The sequence below is a fragment of the Myxocyprinus asiaticus genome, chromosome 24, assembly GCF_019703515.2.
Source record: "Myxocyprinus asiaticus isolate MX2 ecotype Aquarium Trade chromosome 24, UBuf_Myxa_2, whole genome shotgun sequence".
NCBI classification, from domain to species: Eukaryota; Metazoa; Chordata; class Actinopteri; order Cypriniformes; family Catostomidae; genus Myxocyprinus; species Myxocyprinus asiaticus.
In genome coordinates this window covers 7,783,687-7,794,980 of record NC_059367.1, presented here as the reverse complement: position 1 = coordinate 7,794,980, position 11,294 = coordinate 7,783,687, and the positions used below count along the sequence as shown (strand labels likewise).

Sequence of the window (11,294 nt, the reverse complement as noted above, 5' to 3'; positions counted from 1 at the left end):
CAATATCTTGTTACTTAACATAAATCTTCGGTAATTTTTTTGTGCGAGAATGTGCATACACATATCTGGTGATCTATGATACACATTATACGATAATGTCTCAGCTTTAGCTTGCACAGGTGCTGTACAGTAAATGCATGTGCATATGTGTGAGATAGGGTGAGCATGTGCGTGATATACACGTATGTAAGTGAACATGTGTGAACGTAGAGTATGAGTTTAGTTGTGTATGGGTTTACGTATGTGGGTACGGGTGGAGTCAGCATCAGAGAAGTGCAACTCTTCCCAGAGTAGGTTCTTCTTCCATATAAAGCTTTACAGGAGCGCTCTGCTCAAAGCTCTTCACAGAACAGGAGTCCTCACTCCAAGCACTCTGCATTGGCTTCGGCTGCTGCACTGGTTCTATTGCTGTTTGGTTGTGCACTCTGATCCTTTGCACAACTGCAGAGAGGTGAGAGAGAGTGAGAGATTTTACTACACAGCTTACAATGGTAGATGTACATTGTAGATAAAGTTGAATCCTGTGCATTTTTGAGAAATGCTGTTTTATGTATGCAGGCAGCTAATTTTTGCATTGTTTTAAACTGACATAGTGATTTGTGAATGTTTTCTAGATTTGCCAATGCAGTTTTGTGATGAATATATCTATTGTGATATTAAAGCAACATTTTTAATTGTCAGTTTTGTTCAAAATAATTTTGGAACTTTTTAAAATTATATTGAACTTTTGTGAAAAGTTTTCTCCAAAAGATTTTATTGGATTTCTCAAACATATATATATATATTATTATTTTTTTCATCATTTCTATTTCTGTGAATATTAATTTGCACAGCTCAGGCTATTAGTGCAAAATCACAACATTATTCATGGTATTAACTCTTGTTTTGTTTTGTTTTTTTCAATGAGTAGAAAACTGTTATTAATTTTTGAATGGAAGAACAGTGATGCAGAGCAAATTTCACTTTAAACCAACCTGCTCGTTGAGGTTAAGAAAGAAAGAGAAGAAAAGAAAGAACTGCAACAGCACATCCTGTATTAAGTTTTATACATGTTTTGTATGCACACAGGAATGCATGTAGTGAGTGTTTGGAATCTCAGTGGGAATGTGTTGATTGTACATTGATGAGTGAAGCGCACAAACAGATATAGTGTGGCGAGATTTTACAAGAGAAGACGCACAAACAGATTCTAGTTCACAGCAATACTCAGGCACTGCAACATACAAGACTTTAAAAAGCTCATAATATAATATTGTTTTGTAAAAATAATAATACAAAATTTGACATAAAAAGATGATGTATTTGATACTCTTACAGTAAAAGTGCACTTTCCACAATTGGTTGAAGAATGCAGTGGAAATTTCAATTGTATTTTGCATTAGAAGCTGGAAGTTGTTGCTCTTATTACATATAATTATTCAATGTATAAATATTAGTTTAGCTTACACTTTAGTATCTATTAAATTAGCCATAAATTGGAAATATGCATTTTGCACTGGCATAAAAAACAACAAACTTGTATAATATACACATTAAACATAAACAGAAATAAGTAAACATTTATATATATATACTGTAAATTAGGCTAACAAAAATACTTTAAAATGACAAATTAACACCAAAATATCATGGATAAAAGGACTTTTACTTTAAAAATTACTACCATTGGTACTACTATTGTTATAAGGGTTATAATAATAAAAACTGATTTACAAGTTGCTTGACAAAATTAAATAAGTACCTAGTACATTTTATATTACTTTTTTAATTTATATTACTACTATTCTGTGTGGAGAATAATTTTGTCTGGGAATTTTTAAACCCTGTGAAATTTCACAGAATCTAAAGAGCATGTCAAATTAGAGAGTGTTGAATATACTTGGTTTTTCGGTTACACTTTACATTCAGTTTCTTAACATAATAAATGCATAAGGTATCTTGAACAAAATGAACAATCATCATTTAAAGCATTTATTAATGTTGGTTAATGTTAATTATTAAAATGGAATTGTTCACTGTTAGTTCATGGAAGTACATACTGCATTAAATAATGGTAATTTTAAAATAAAAAACATTTTTATTTTAAAAATGTGTTAGTAATATGTTAAAATTTTAATTAACCAAGATTAATAACTGCGGTAAAAATGTATTGTTCATGGTTAGTTCATGTTAACTAATGTTGTTAACTAATGTTAACAAATACAACCTTATTGTACATTTTAACCAATTTTTATTTGTTTCCAATAGGACAGGTAGTACAATGATTGAGCTGGGCTCAGTAGAGGACGGCAGCAGTCTGATAGACGAGCTGATGAAGTTGACTTCTCAGAGTTTATGTCATCTAGAGATAAAAGAACATTTTAACATCATTAAAGAAATTGGCCGAGGCAAATATGGTCAAGTTCTGCTGGTCACCCACCGCTGCAAGGGTATGTCATTGAGAACATTTATTAAGCAAGAGACAGTTGAATGAATTGTCACTCATTTTGCTTTTCAAAAGTAAGTAGGGTTCTTGCAGTTTTGCTATTTTTTGAAACAATACACTGTAAAAAGTGATGTACAGTTGTTCACTTACAATCTGCCCATTAAAAGTACATTAATTGGTGTATAATAACATAGTCATGTTGATTGATTTGAATAAAAACAGTAAATTTAGATGTTGCACATTTTTTAAAGTGAGCCAATTTCTATACAAAAAGTGTGGGAATTGTATTATTATTATTATTATTATTATTATTATTATTATTATTAAAAAAGTCAAAGAAGAAATCCATTTTGACTCACCCTTTCAGACTTTCAAAAAACTACAAAAAAGTAACATGGTACTACTGTGTGTTATTTTATATATATGGTACCATCGTAATACCATATACACATATTGCACATTACACATATACAATGGTAATACCATTTTATTTTGCACATATACCATTAGTGATACCATGGTATTCTTTCATGTAAATACAGTGGTATATGAATACTGGAATCATTCAGTACCTTGGTATATTTCAAAGTACCATGATACTACTATTTGATACAATAAATGCACCATGTTACCGCCTCAGTAATTTTAGTAAGGGAACTCTTTGTTCCATGCCAAAAATAATAATAATTGAGATCTGTGCTGACATGCAATGTGAATCAAACACTCCCTCCCTGCCTTGTACTCCCACAAACAGCCCATATTCCCATGAAATCATCAAGACAAGAATGCTTTCCACTAAAGTAATGACCATGTGTCATTTTATGCATCTCTAGAGATGTTTATCTAAACCTATAGTAATCCAAAAGCACTACGTCCTATGATCATATTTCCTTTTCACTGCTGATTGTGTTGCAGGGACACCGATGGCTCTTAAAGTGTTGCCAAAGGCCTCAACCAAGCTGCAAGGCTTCCTGCGAGAGTACTGCATTTCCCTCCATCTGTCGTGTCACCCCTGCATTGTTGGACTGTTTGGAATCGCCTTCCAGTCCAACGAACACTATGGATTCGCCCAGGAACTTGTTATGGGACGGGACCTGTTCGCCATCATTCAGCCACGGGTGGGTACTCAAAGGGACCAAACTATTTTCAGAGTAATTATTAGATCTCGGCACTTTCATTGTTGGTAACATAAACATCAATTAACATGAAAAACAAAACTAAACAGCCTTACTACTTGGCTTATCTTCAGCTAACAAATAGGTTTTGATAAAAATTACTTTACATAATAAAAATCAATGATTATTTTAACATTTCAGGGCTGTCGTTTACAAAAATGGAAAATTAAAAAATGCCTATTTCTTTTCCTTTTATAAACTTACCAATAAATGTTGTTAAACTCAAAACTTAAACCGGTAACACTTTATAATAATGTTCAATAGTTAATACTTAACTATGTAGGAACTAATGCAGGACAAATGAAGAGTACAGCATTAACTCTTCAGTCAATACTACTAACTAATATGGAAGAGTAATTAATTAGTTCATAGTTAATGGCAAATTGATGACTGGGGTAGTTCACTATTAGAAAATCAATAATTACTGAATATTTTATACATACTGAAATGGTAAATGGTCTGCACTTATATAGTGCTTTTTTAACATTAGCAGTTCCAAAGCACTTTACACTGTGACTCATTCACCCATTCACACACACACTCACACACACCAATGACAGCAGAGCTACCATGCAAGGTGCTAGCCTGCCATTGGAAGCAACTTGGGGCTCAGTGTCTTGCCCAAGGACATTTCAGCATGTGGAGTCATGTGGGCCAGGAATTGAACCACCAACTCTGCAGTTAGTGGCCAACCCACTCTACCACCTGAGCCACAGCCACCCGAGAATGACCAACTAACTACTGATCACTTAAAGTAACTACTAAGTTGTTACGTATCACAAAACGAACACCACAAAATTGTGTTGTGTTGGTAGCATACTACAAGCTAACTGGCAATGGCAAATCAGTGCCTAATGAGACATGCCCTCATGAAAGACTTTTTCTTGAAAGAAAAAAATGGTTATACAGACAAAGTCAGCACTTGGATTTGATATGTATTAACTATGGAACATTATTATAAAGTGTTACCCTTAAACCCAGTTTTGTGCAGGAAGTGCTCAAATGTATCAGGCATTCTGCAGCGATTTCATGAAAATAAATTGGGGGACCGATTAAAAATTATTGAGGACTGGATTTGGCCTGTGGGTCGCCAGTTGACGAGCCCTGTCATATACTGTAAAAATGTAGGTGTTTGTCGAACTTTAAAAACTTATTGAAAATAAACGTCTTGACTATAGTTAAAAAGTCAAATAAAATCTGCCATTATTGTGACAATTAACTTTTTATATTTACTCTAAGAAGAGTTGTGGAAAAACTGAAAAAATAATTCTATGCAAATTGTTCCCTTTATTTACATTTAACCTGCTTTAAGTTGTTCAACACTATAAGCTTCACCTTATGTTTCAATAAGAAATGTACATGTTATGGAGAGCATAGTGCTTGTTGTTTTAAACTATTTACTACATTACATAAGTGAAAACATTATTTATGAACACCATTAAACAATTAATAATGTTATTAAATTGTTCCGATAATTTTTCATTAAATCAAAGACCAAAGGGTTGCATATTTTGTTGAGGTAAGTCGCTTATTTTGGCCTTGTTTTTCCATGCCAGGTTGCTTGTTTCTCTTACAATATCTGATTACCCACCCTTCGCACCATCTACTCTCATTTTAAATATGATGTTATTTACCATTTGGAAAGGAGGCTGAAGAACGACAGATCCGAAATGAAACAATCACATTTATATTCAGAACAAACTGAAATGAAAAACAATTTCATTTTTAAACCCATACGACTCTCTCTCTCTCTTTTTTTTTTTAATTTTTTTTTTTAATGTCTTGAAAGCCTTAGTCACTATTCACATTCACTGCATAATTTTTAGAGGGCAGACACAGACCTGAACATTGTGTACATGAAACACGACTAGGGAAACTGATAATTTTAAAAGAGTTACAAACTCATTCTGACATTACAAGATAGCACTTTATTAAACTTGGCAACAGTCAAAGACAATGTATATAAAACTGTGCAAACAGTCAAACAAAGAAACCATATAATACATCCCCTATTGCATGATGGGAAGAGGATAAAATGGGACTGAACCATTTTTTTCTTGCAAAACCATTTTTTTCAATGTAGGCCTTTTTGAACATAAATAAATAAATGCATTAATTGAACTCTCTGCTGTGCTTGTTGGCTCAACTTAAAAAAAAAAAAAAATCGGAATATATTGTAGCTTCACGGAGAAGCATTACAATACTTGTGTTCCTGAAAGTTGATAAAACTTAGGAATAGTAAGTAGGCTAAACCAAAAAAAAAAAAATTCTGCATTATTTATTTGACCAAAGAATCATTTGTACATTGTAGTTATGCTGGCACAGCAACTTGACCAACGTGGCCAATTAATCATGGGCACCAAATCCTTAAAGTCACTCCAAGTCTGCCCTGGTATATACTACAGCCCTTGTTTACACGCCAGGCATGTTCACATGCTTTTCAGACTGAATAAGAAGCAGACTGTATGCTTTACATATTTGGGTAATGTTCACATGTCCTCCTAGGAAATGTCGGAGGGTGTAATGTGCGAGTAAAAGAACTCAGCAGCTGCTTTTCTCTGTTAGCAGTCGTGTCTCTGTTACTTCAGCAAACCCTGTGAAACCTTAAGCCAGACACAATGAAGCCTGGAAAGATTTAAGAGGGCAATAACGCAACAGGGGTTCCTAAACTCATGGAACATTATATGTTAATTTATCATGGCATGATGTAATCTTCTGAAAATTTAGTGCCTGCACAAAAGCAAAGTGTCAATATCAAACCATTTGATTCTTTTTGAGACTAATTTTTGTGACGTAAAACGGTAACACTTTACAATAAGGTTCTATTCATTAGCTTTAGTTTACTACATAAGTTAACATGAACTAGTCATGGACAGCACTTTTACTGCATTTATTAATTTTGATTAATGTTAATTTTACATACATATCAACTCATGAAAGTCACAATAATTAGTACAGTATGGCGAAATCATAAGAAATTGTACAAGTTGGCTTCTTCAAAAACGTACAACTTTTACCCCCATAGAGAAAAACAGACGAACCAATGAACAATGTTATTATTTTTTCCCCCTGAAATTTAACCCTTAACTCAAACCTAAGCCTAACCATAATATTTAACCCCTCACCCTCACCCTAAACTTAACCATGATTTTAATATGAAAATAATTTGTGTACCACAGAAGAAAGAAAACACTGGGATTTGGAACGAATTAAGCGTATTACGATTCATTGACCTACATCAGTCATTTGTACTGCATAAATAAATATGGAATGAGTAACCAAATTTGTTCACAGAGGTTTCCTTTCCTAAAACAAAGTGTTGCATAGGAGGCTAGTGAAAATTTGATGTCTGTATTGCAATGATTTGAAATTATTTTTGTGGATTTGTTCGTCTCTATGGGAAGCCAAGTCATACGACATCTTATAATTTCTTTATCTTGTGAAAATTATTACATGTTGTCATGAGGTTATGTTTATACTGATCTATTTTCTACATTAAATTAATAAACCAACATGATCTAATGTTTACTAGTGTTAACGAATAGAACCTTATTATAAAGTGTTACCGATTTAACTTATATAAATTACTGAACTTATTGGCCCATTTCAGCTTCATAAACTATACATTTTTTCATCAATATTTTATTTTAGAGTGCTGCGTGACATAGGAGACACTAATTACCAGATACCATTGAACTAATATAACACAGCCTATTGACTATCGGCAAAAAGTCTTGTCCACATTGCAGTTTATTCTGGCCAATGGCCACCAACATAGAATGAAAAGGGACTGTTTGACCCACCACAACATGATGTTTAGGGATTGGTAAATTTGAAATTTGGAAATAACTTTGAGAGCAAAGCAGTTTGTACAGATTTGCTCATTGATATCATTTGAATATTTTTTCATGATTTGAGGCCATAAACCTCACAAAATTTTCCAAGTCCAGGTACTAATTCTTCACTGGAAATGCTCATTGTAGTAGCCTGGAAACAAAACTTGTAAACCTGTGAATCCTGACATCTAGACTTAGGCGCAATTTACAGGTGAGGTGAGTGGGTCATGTCCCAACCACTTTTTGCCTTTGCCAATTTTATCCCTACCACTTTTTGAAATATCTTTCATCAGGTAAGTGTCTACTGCAAAAGAAACATCTCCAGTTCTTGAGCAGGAGTTTCCATTTCGTTTGTGTGTGATAAAAAAAAAATGGTGATCCGGCAGTAAAATGTGTTGTGTTAAAATGTTATGATTCATGATTGTTTCTGCTGTTATCAGTGACATTGAGTGACAGCGGAACTACTTGTACTGGAGGTGAAAACTTCACCATGAGGCCAGTCATTCATTCTGGCTAAAATCTTATTCATCCATGTTTTTATCAATGACTAACAAAATCCCAGAACTGCTAGTGTAACATGTATGGATCAAGTTTTCAAATTAATTATGTGAAATATTTATTGGAGCCCTTGAATTGGTAATCAAGAATGAAAATTTTTAACACAATAAAATATTATTTAACATTATCTGCACATAACCTAGTTAATATTCATGAGTTTTGCCACTTTGTGACGTCACCGCCGCCCCCCACCCAAACTGTCCCCACCACTTTTTAGTACAAAGTGATGCCCCTGCTTCTAGATATTGTGTAAAGCCAGCCAATTAGATTGTCGATTAAAAAAAAAACACTTTTGAGGACAATTATCATAAAATGCATTGTGAACAATCTGAGGTCCAATCTTTGAACTTCCTTCTAAATTAACAACTTATTTTGATAGAGTTTACACTGCTTTTCTGTGTTTCTCTCAAGGTTGGCATCGCAGAATGTGCAGTCAAACGCTGTGCAGTTCAAATCTCTAGTGCTCTAGAGTTCATCCACCAGCGTGGGCTGGTCCACCGTGACATCAAGCCTGAGAATGTACTGCTACTGGATAACCATTGCCGACGGGTCAAACTAGCTGATTTTGGCCTCACCCAGAGACGCGGAACCCTTATCAGCTTCATATCAGGCACGCTTCCATACATGGCTCCAGAGTTGTGCGCCATGGTCTTAGAGGAAGGCCAGAAGGAGGTGAAAGCTCCTCCACTTAGTGTGGAACCCAGTCTAGACACCTGGGCTTTTGCTGTTCTACTATTCTGTATTCTCACCGGCTTCTTCCCTTGGGAATGTTGCAATGAGAGTGACGATTTCTACGAGGAGTTCGCAGACTGGCGGCGGGAACCAAAGAAGGTCTCTGTGCCGTCTCAGTGGAAAAGGTTCACGCCCGTGTGTGTTGAGATGTTTAGCATGATGTTGGCGCTGGATGCCAATGAAAGGTGCTCGGTAGGGAACGTTAAAGGTTACGTGGGTATGGACTGGGTGCGAGCCAAGGGAGTCAATGGATGGGTGGGGGAAAATGGGGAGGTCAGTACACGCACACCAAGTCCTTGCAGAAGTAGCCACAGCAATGAACAGTGATGATGTCATGTGTTTCTTTGAGTGGCCAATGAGTGATAAATTGGTTTCCCATTGCAGTGCAAAGGACTTGAGCTGACTGGTGGACTAAAATAACATTGCTTCCCACAGTATGTACACACAGTTATGTATACAGTATATGCAAATATGCTGTTGATACTGTAGATCTTAAAGGAACATTCTGGGTTCAATACAAGTTAAGTTCAATCGACAGCATAATTTGTGGCAAAATATTGATTATTACAAAAATGTATTTCAAATGTCAACCATAAGATCTTTTAATTTCAAACCTCCTTTAAAAGAAAATAAAAAATATAAATGGGTTCCAGTGAGGCTCTTACAATGGAAGTGAAAGGGGCCAATCCGTAAACGTTAAAATACTCTCTGTTTCAAAAGTATAGCCACAAGACGTAAACAATATGCATATTACGATCATTTTAGTGAGATAAAATTGCTTACTATCTTATCTGAGAATTGCTATATCCAATTTTACAACTTTGTTGCTATGAAAATGTAATGCACCCTAAAATTACTGTAAAATGAGGATTTAAGCAACTTTACAGCTCAAATAATCTTGTTTTAACAGAATGGTTAAAGTAAGTGTTTTATAAAACTATAAGCTGTATATTTCTGCCTTTAAACCCTCCAAAAATTGGTTTCATTCACTTCCATTGTAAGTGCCTCACTGTAACTTTTATTTTATAAAGTAGGGACAACTAGAAATTATATTTTGTGGTAATCAACATTCTGCCAGAAATGCTGCCAATTCAGCTTATTTTGTATTGAATCAGAAATATACCTTTACATTGTATTTATCCTGGAATATTGTACATTGTATTAGGCACAAATGTTATATTTAATGCTATATAGCATATTATTGTGATGGTTTAGTTTTGAGATGTTTCATTACAGATGTATATTATATATAGGCCTATACATGTTTATTTGACCTTAGTAAGACTTTATTAGCTATACATTTTTCTACTGGATACACACTTACTATTGTTGTGATTAATGTGAGGTGTTACAGTATGTGTTACAATAAAATGTCCTTAAAATAATTTTGATTGTAAACAATAAAATAATAATAATAATAATAATAATAATAATAATAATAAAGAAAAAGAAAAGAAAAGAAAAGGCATGTGGAAGGGTGCAATATTATCTGATGCTTTAAAATAAGTTTTTACAAGACATTTGACTTTTGCTTTTAGAATTTTAAAGCATTCATTTCTAGTAAATTTACGCCCATTTGTACTAAAGACAACCATAACACTGCATTTAAATGGCATATCAATTAAAGTCAGGCCATGCCTATGATCAGTACTTAAATCAACTGTTTTTTTTTTTTCTTTTAGACAAACTACAGATGTGTGGTCACTGATTAATAGGGTGGATTGTCAAAGCTTTGAAACCCCCTCCATAAGTCATTCATAGCTTTTCCTCGTAACCCCAGTCATTCATTACACATACCAAAACTACAACCCTCTACAATTAACATTCAATAATCTTGGGGCATGTGTTGCAGCTGGTGAGGTATTGATGGATCCCAGGCTGGTGTTTGTTAAGGCCCGGCTCTAGAGAAACAATCCCAGTGGGGTCTCTTTACGCCAGTAGGTAGGAGGTAATTTGGTAGAAGCACTGAGCTCAGCGGCTACCTTTGCTTTGCAGCATATTTAGAGGGTTAGACGAATCAAGATTGTGTTACCGCAGTTCCTTTGGGGTGGTCTGATCACACCCCAATCAAAGACTTTCATTAATAAGTCCTCCATTAAAGCCAAATGCATCAGGTTTAACTGCATAATTGATTCTTGACTACTCAGCAATACATGACAATCCGTTTTAGTTAGTCTTCCTATGGAGTGTCTTCCAATAAAATACAAAAACCTGTAGTGTCTTTAAAATATATTTGGACAATTTAGCTACACTTAAAATGTATTATTGTCATTGCATTAGAAAACAAAATATTGAACCAAGTGGCATTTATTTTAAACAGTGTTACAAGCAACTCATAATTATTATTTTTTTAATAATAAAATTATATTATATTGTATTATATTATATTATATCATATCATATCATATTATATTATATGATTATACTAGCTACACTGCAGGCTACGTACTAAAAAAAAAAAAAAAAAAAACCCTGCTAACTTAATTGAAGCTATTTAAGGAAGAAAATATTGTTAAATAAATAACTATCAAATTATATGATTTAATACTGCAATCAAAAGTTCTATAA

At 34.0% G+C, this 11,294-nt stretch overlaps 1 protein-coding gene across 2 annotated transcripts; it reads left to right on the top strand.

The window, feature by feature from the left end:
• Positions 1-397: 397 nt before the first annotated feature.
• si:dkey-8e10.3 (serine/threonine-protein kinase SBK1) lies at positions 398-10,463 on the top strand. 2 transcript variants are annotated; one of them, XM_051653533.1, is made up of 4 exons: positions 398-451; positions 2,248-2,429; positions 3,341-3,543; positions 8,406-10,463. In XM_051653533.1, the coding sequence occupies exons 2-4, from the start codon at positions 2,261-2,263 to the stop codon at positions 9,051-9,053; spliced, it is 1,020 nt and encodes a 339-aa protein (XP_051509493.1). In that variant the 5' UTR covers positions 398-451; positions 2,248-2,260; the 3' UTR covers positions 9,054-10,463. The 2 variants fall into 2 exon arrangements, with proteins under 2 accessions (XP_051509493.1, XP_051509494.1); XM_051653534.1 differs by lacking the exons at positions 398-451; positions 2,248-2,429 and adding an exon at positions 3,203-3,225.
• Positions 10,464-11,294: the final 831 nt, after the last annotated feature.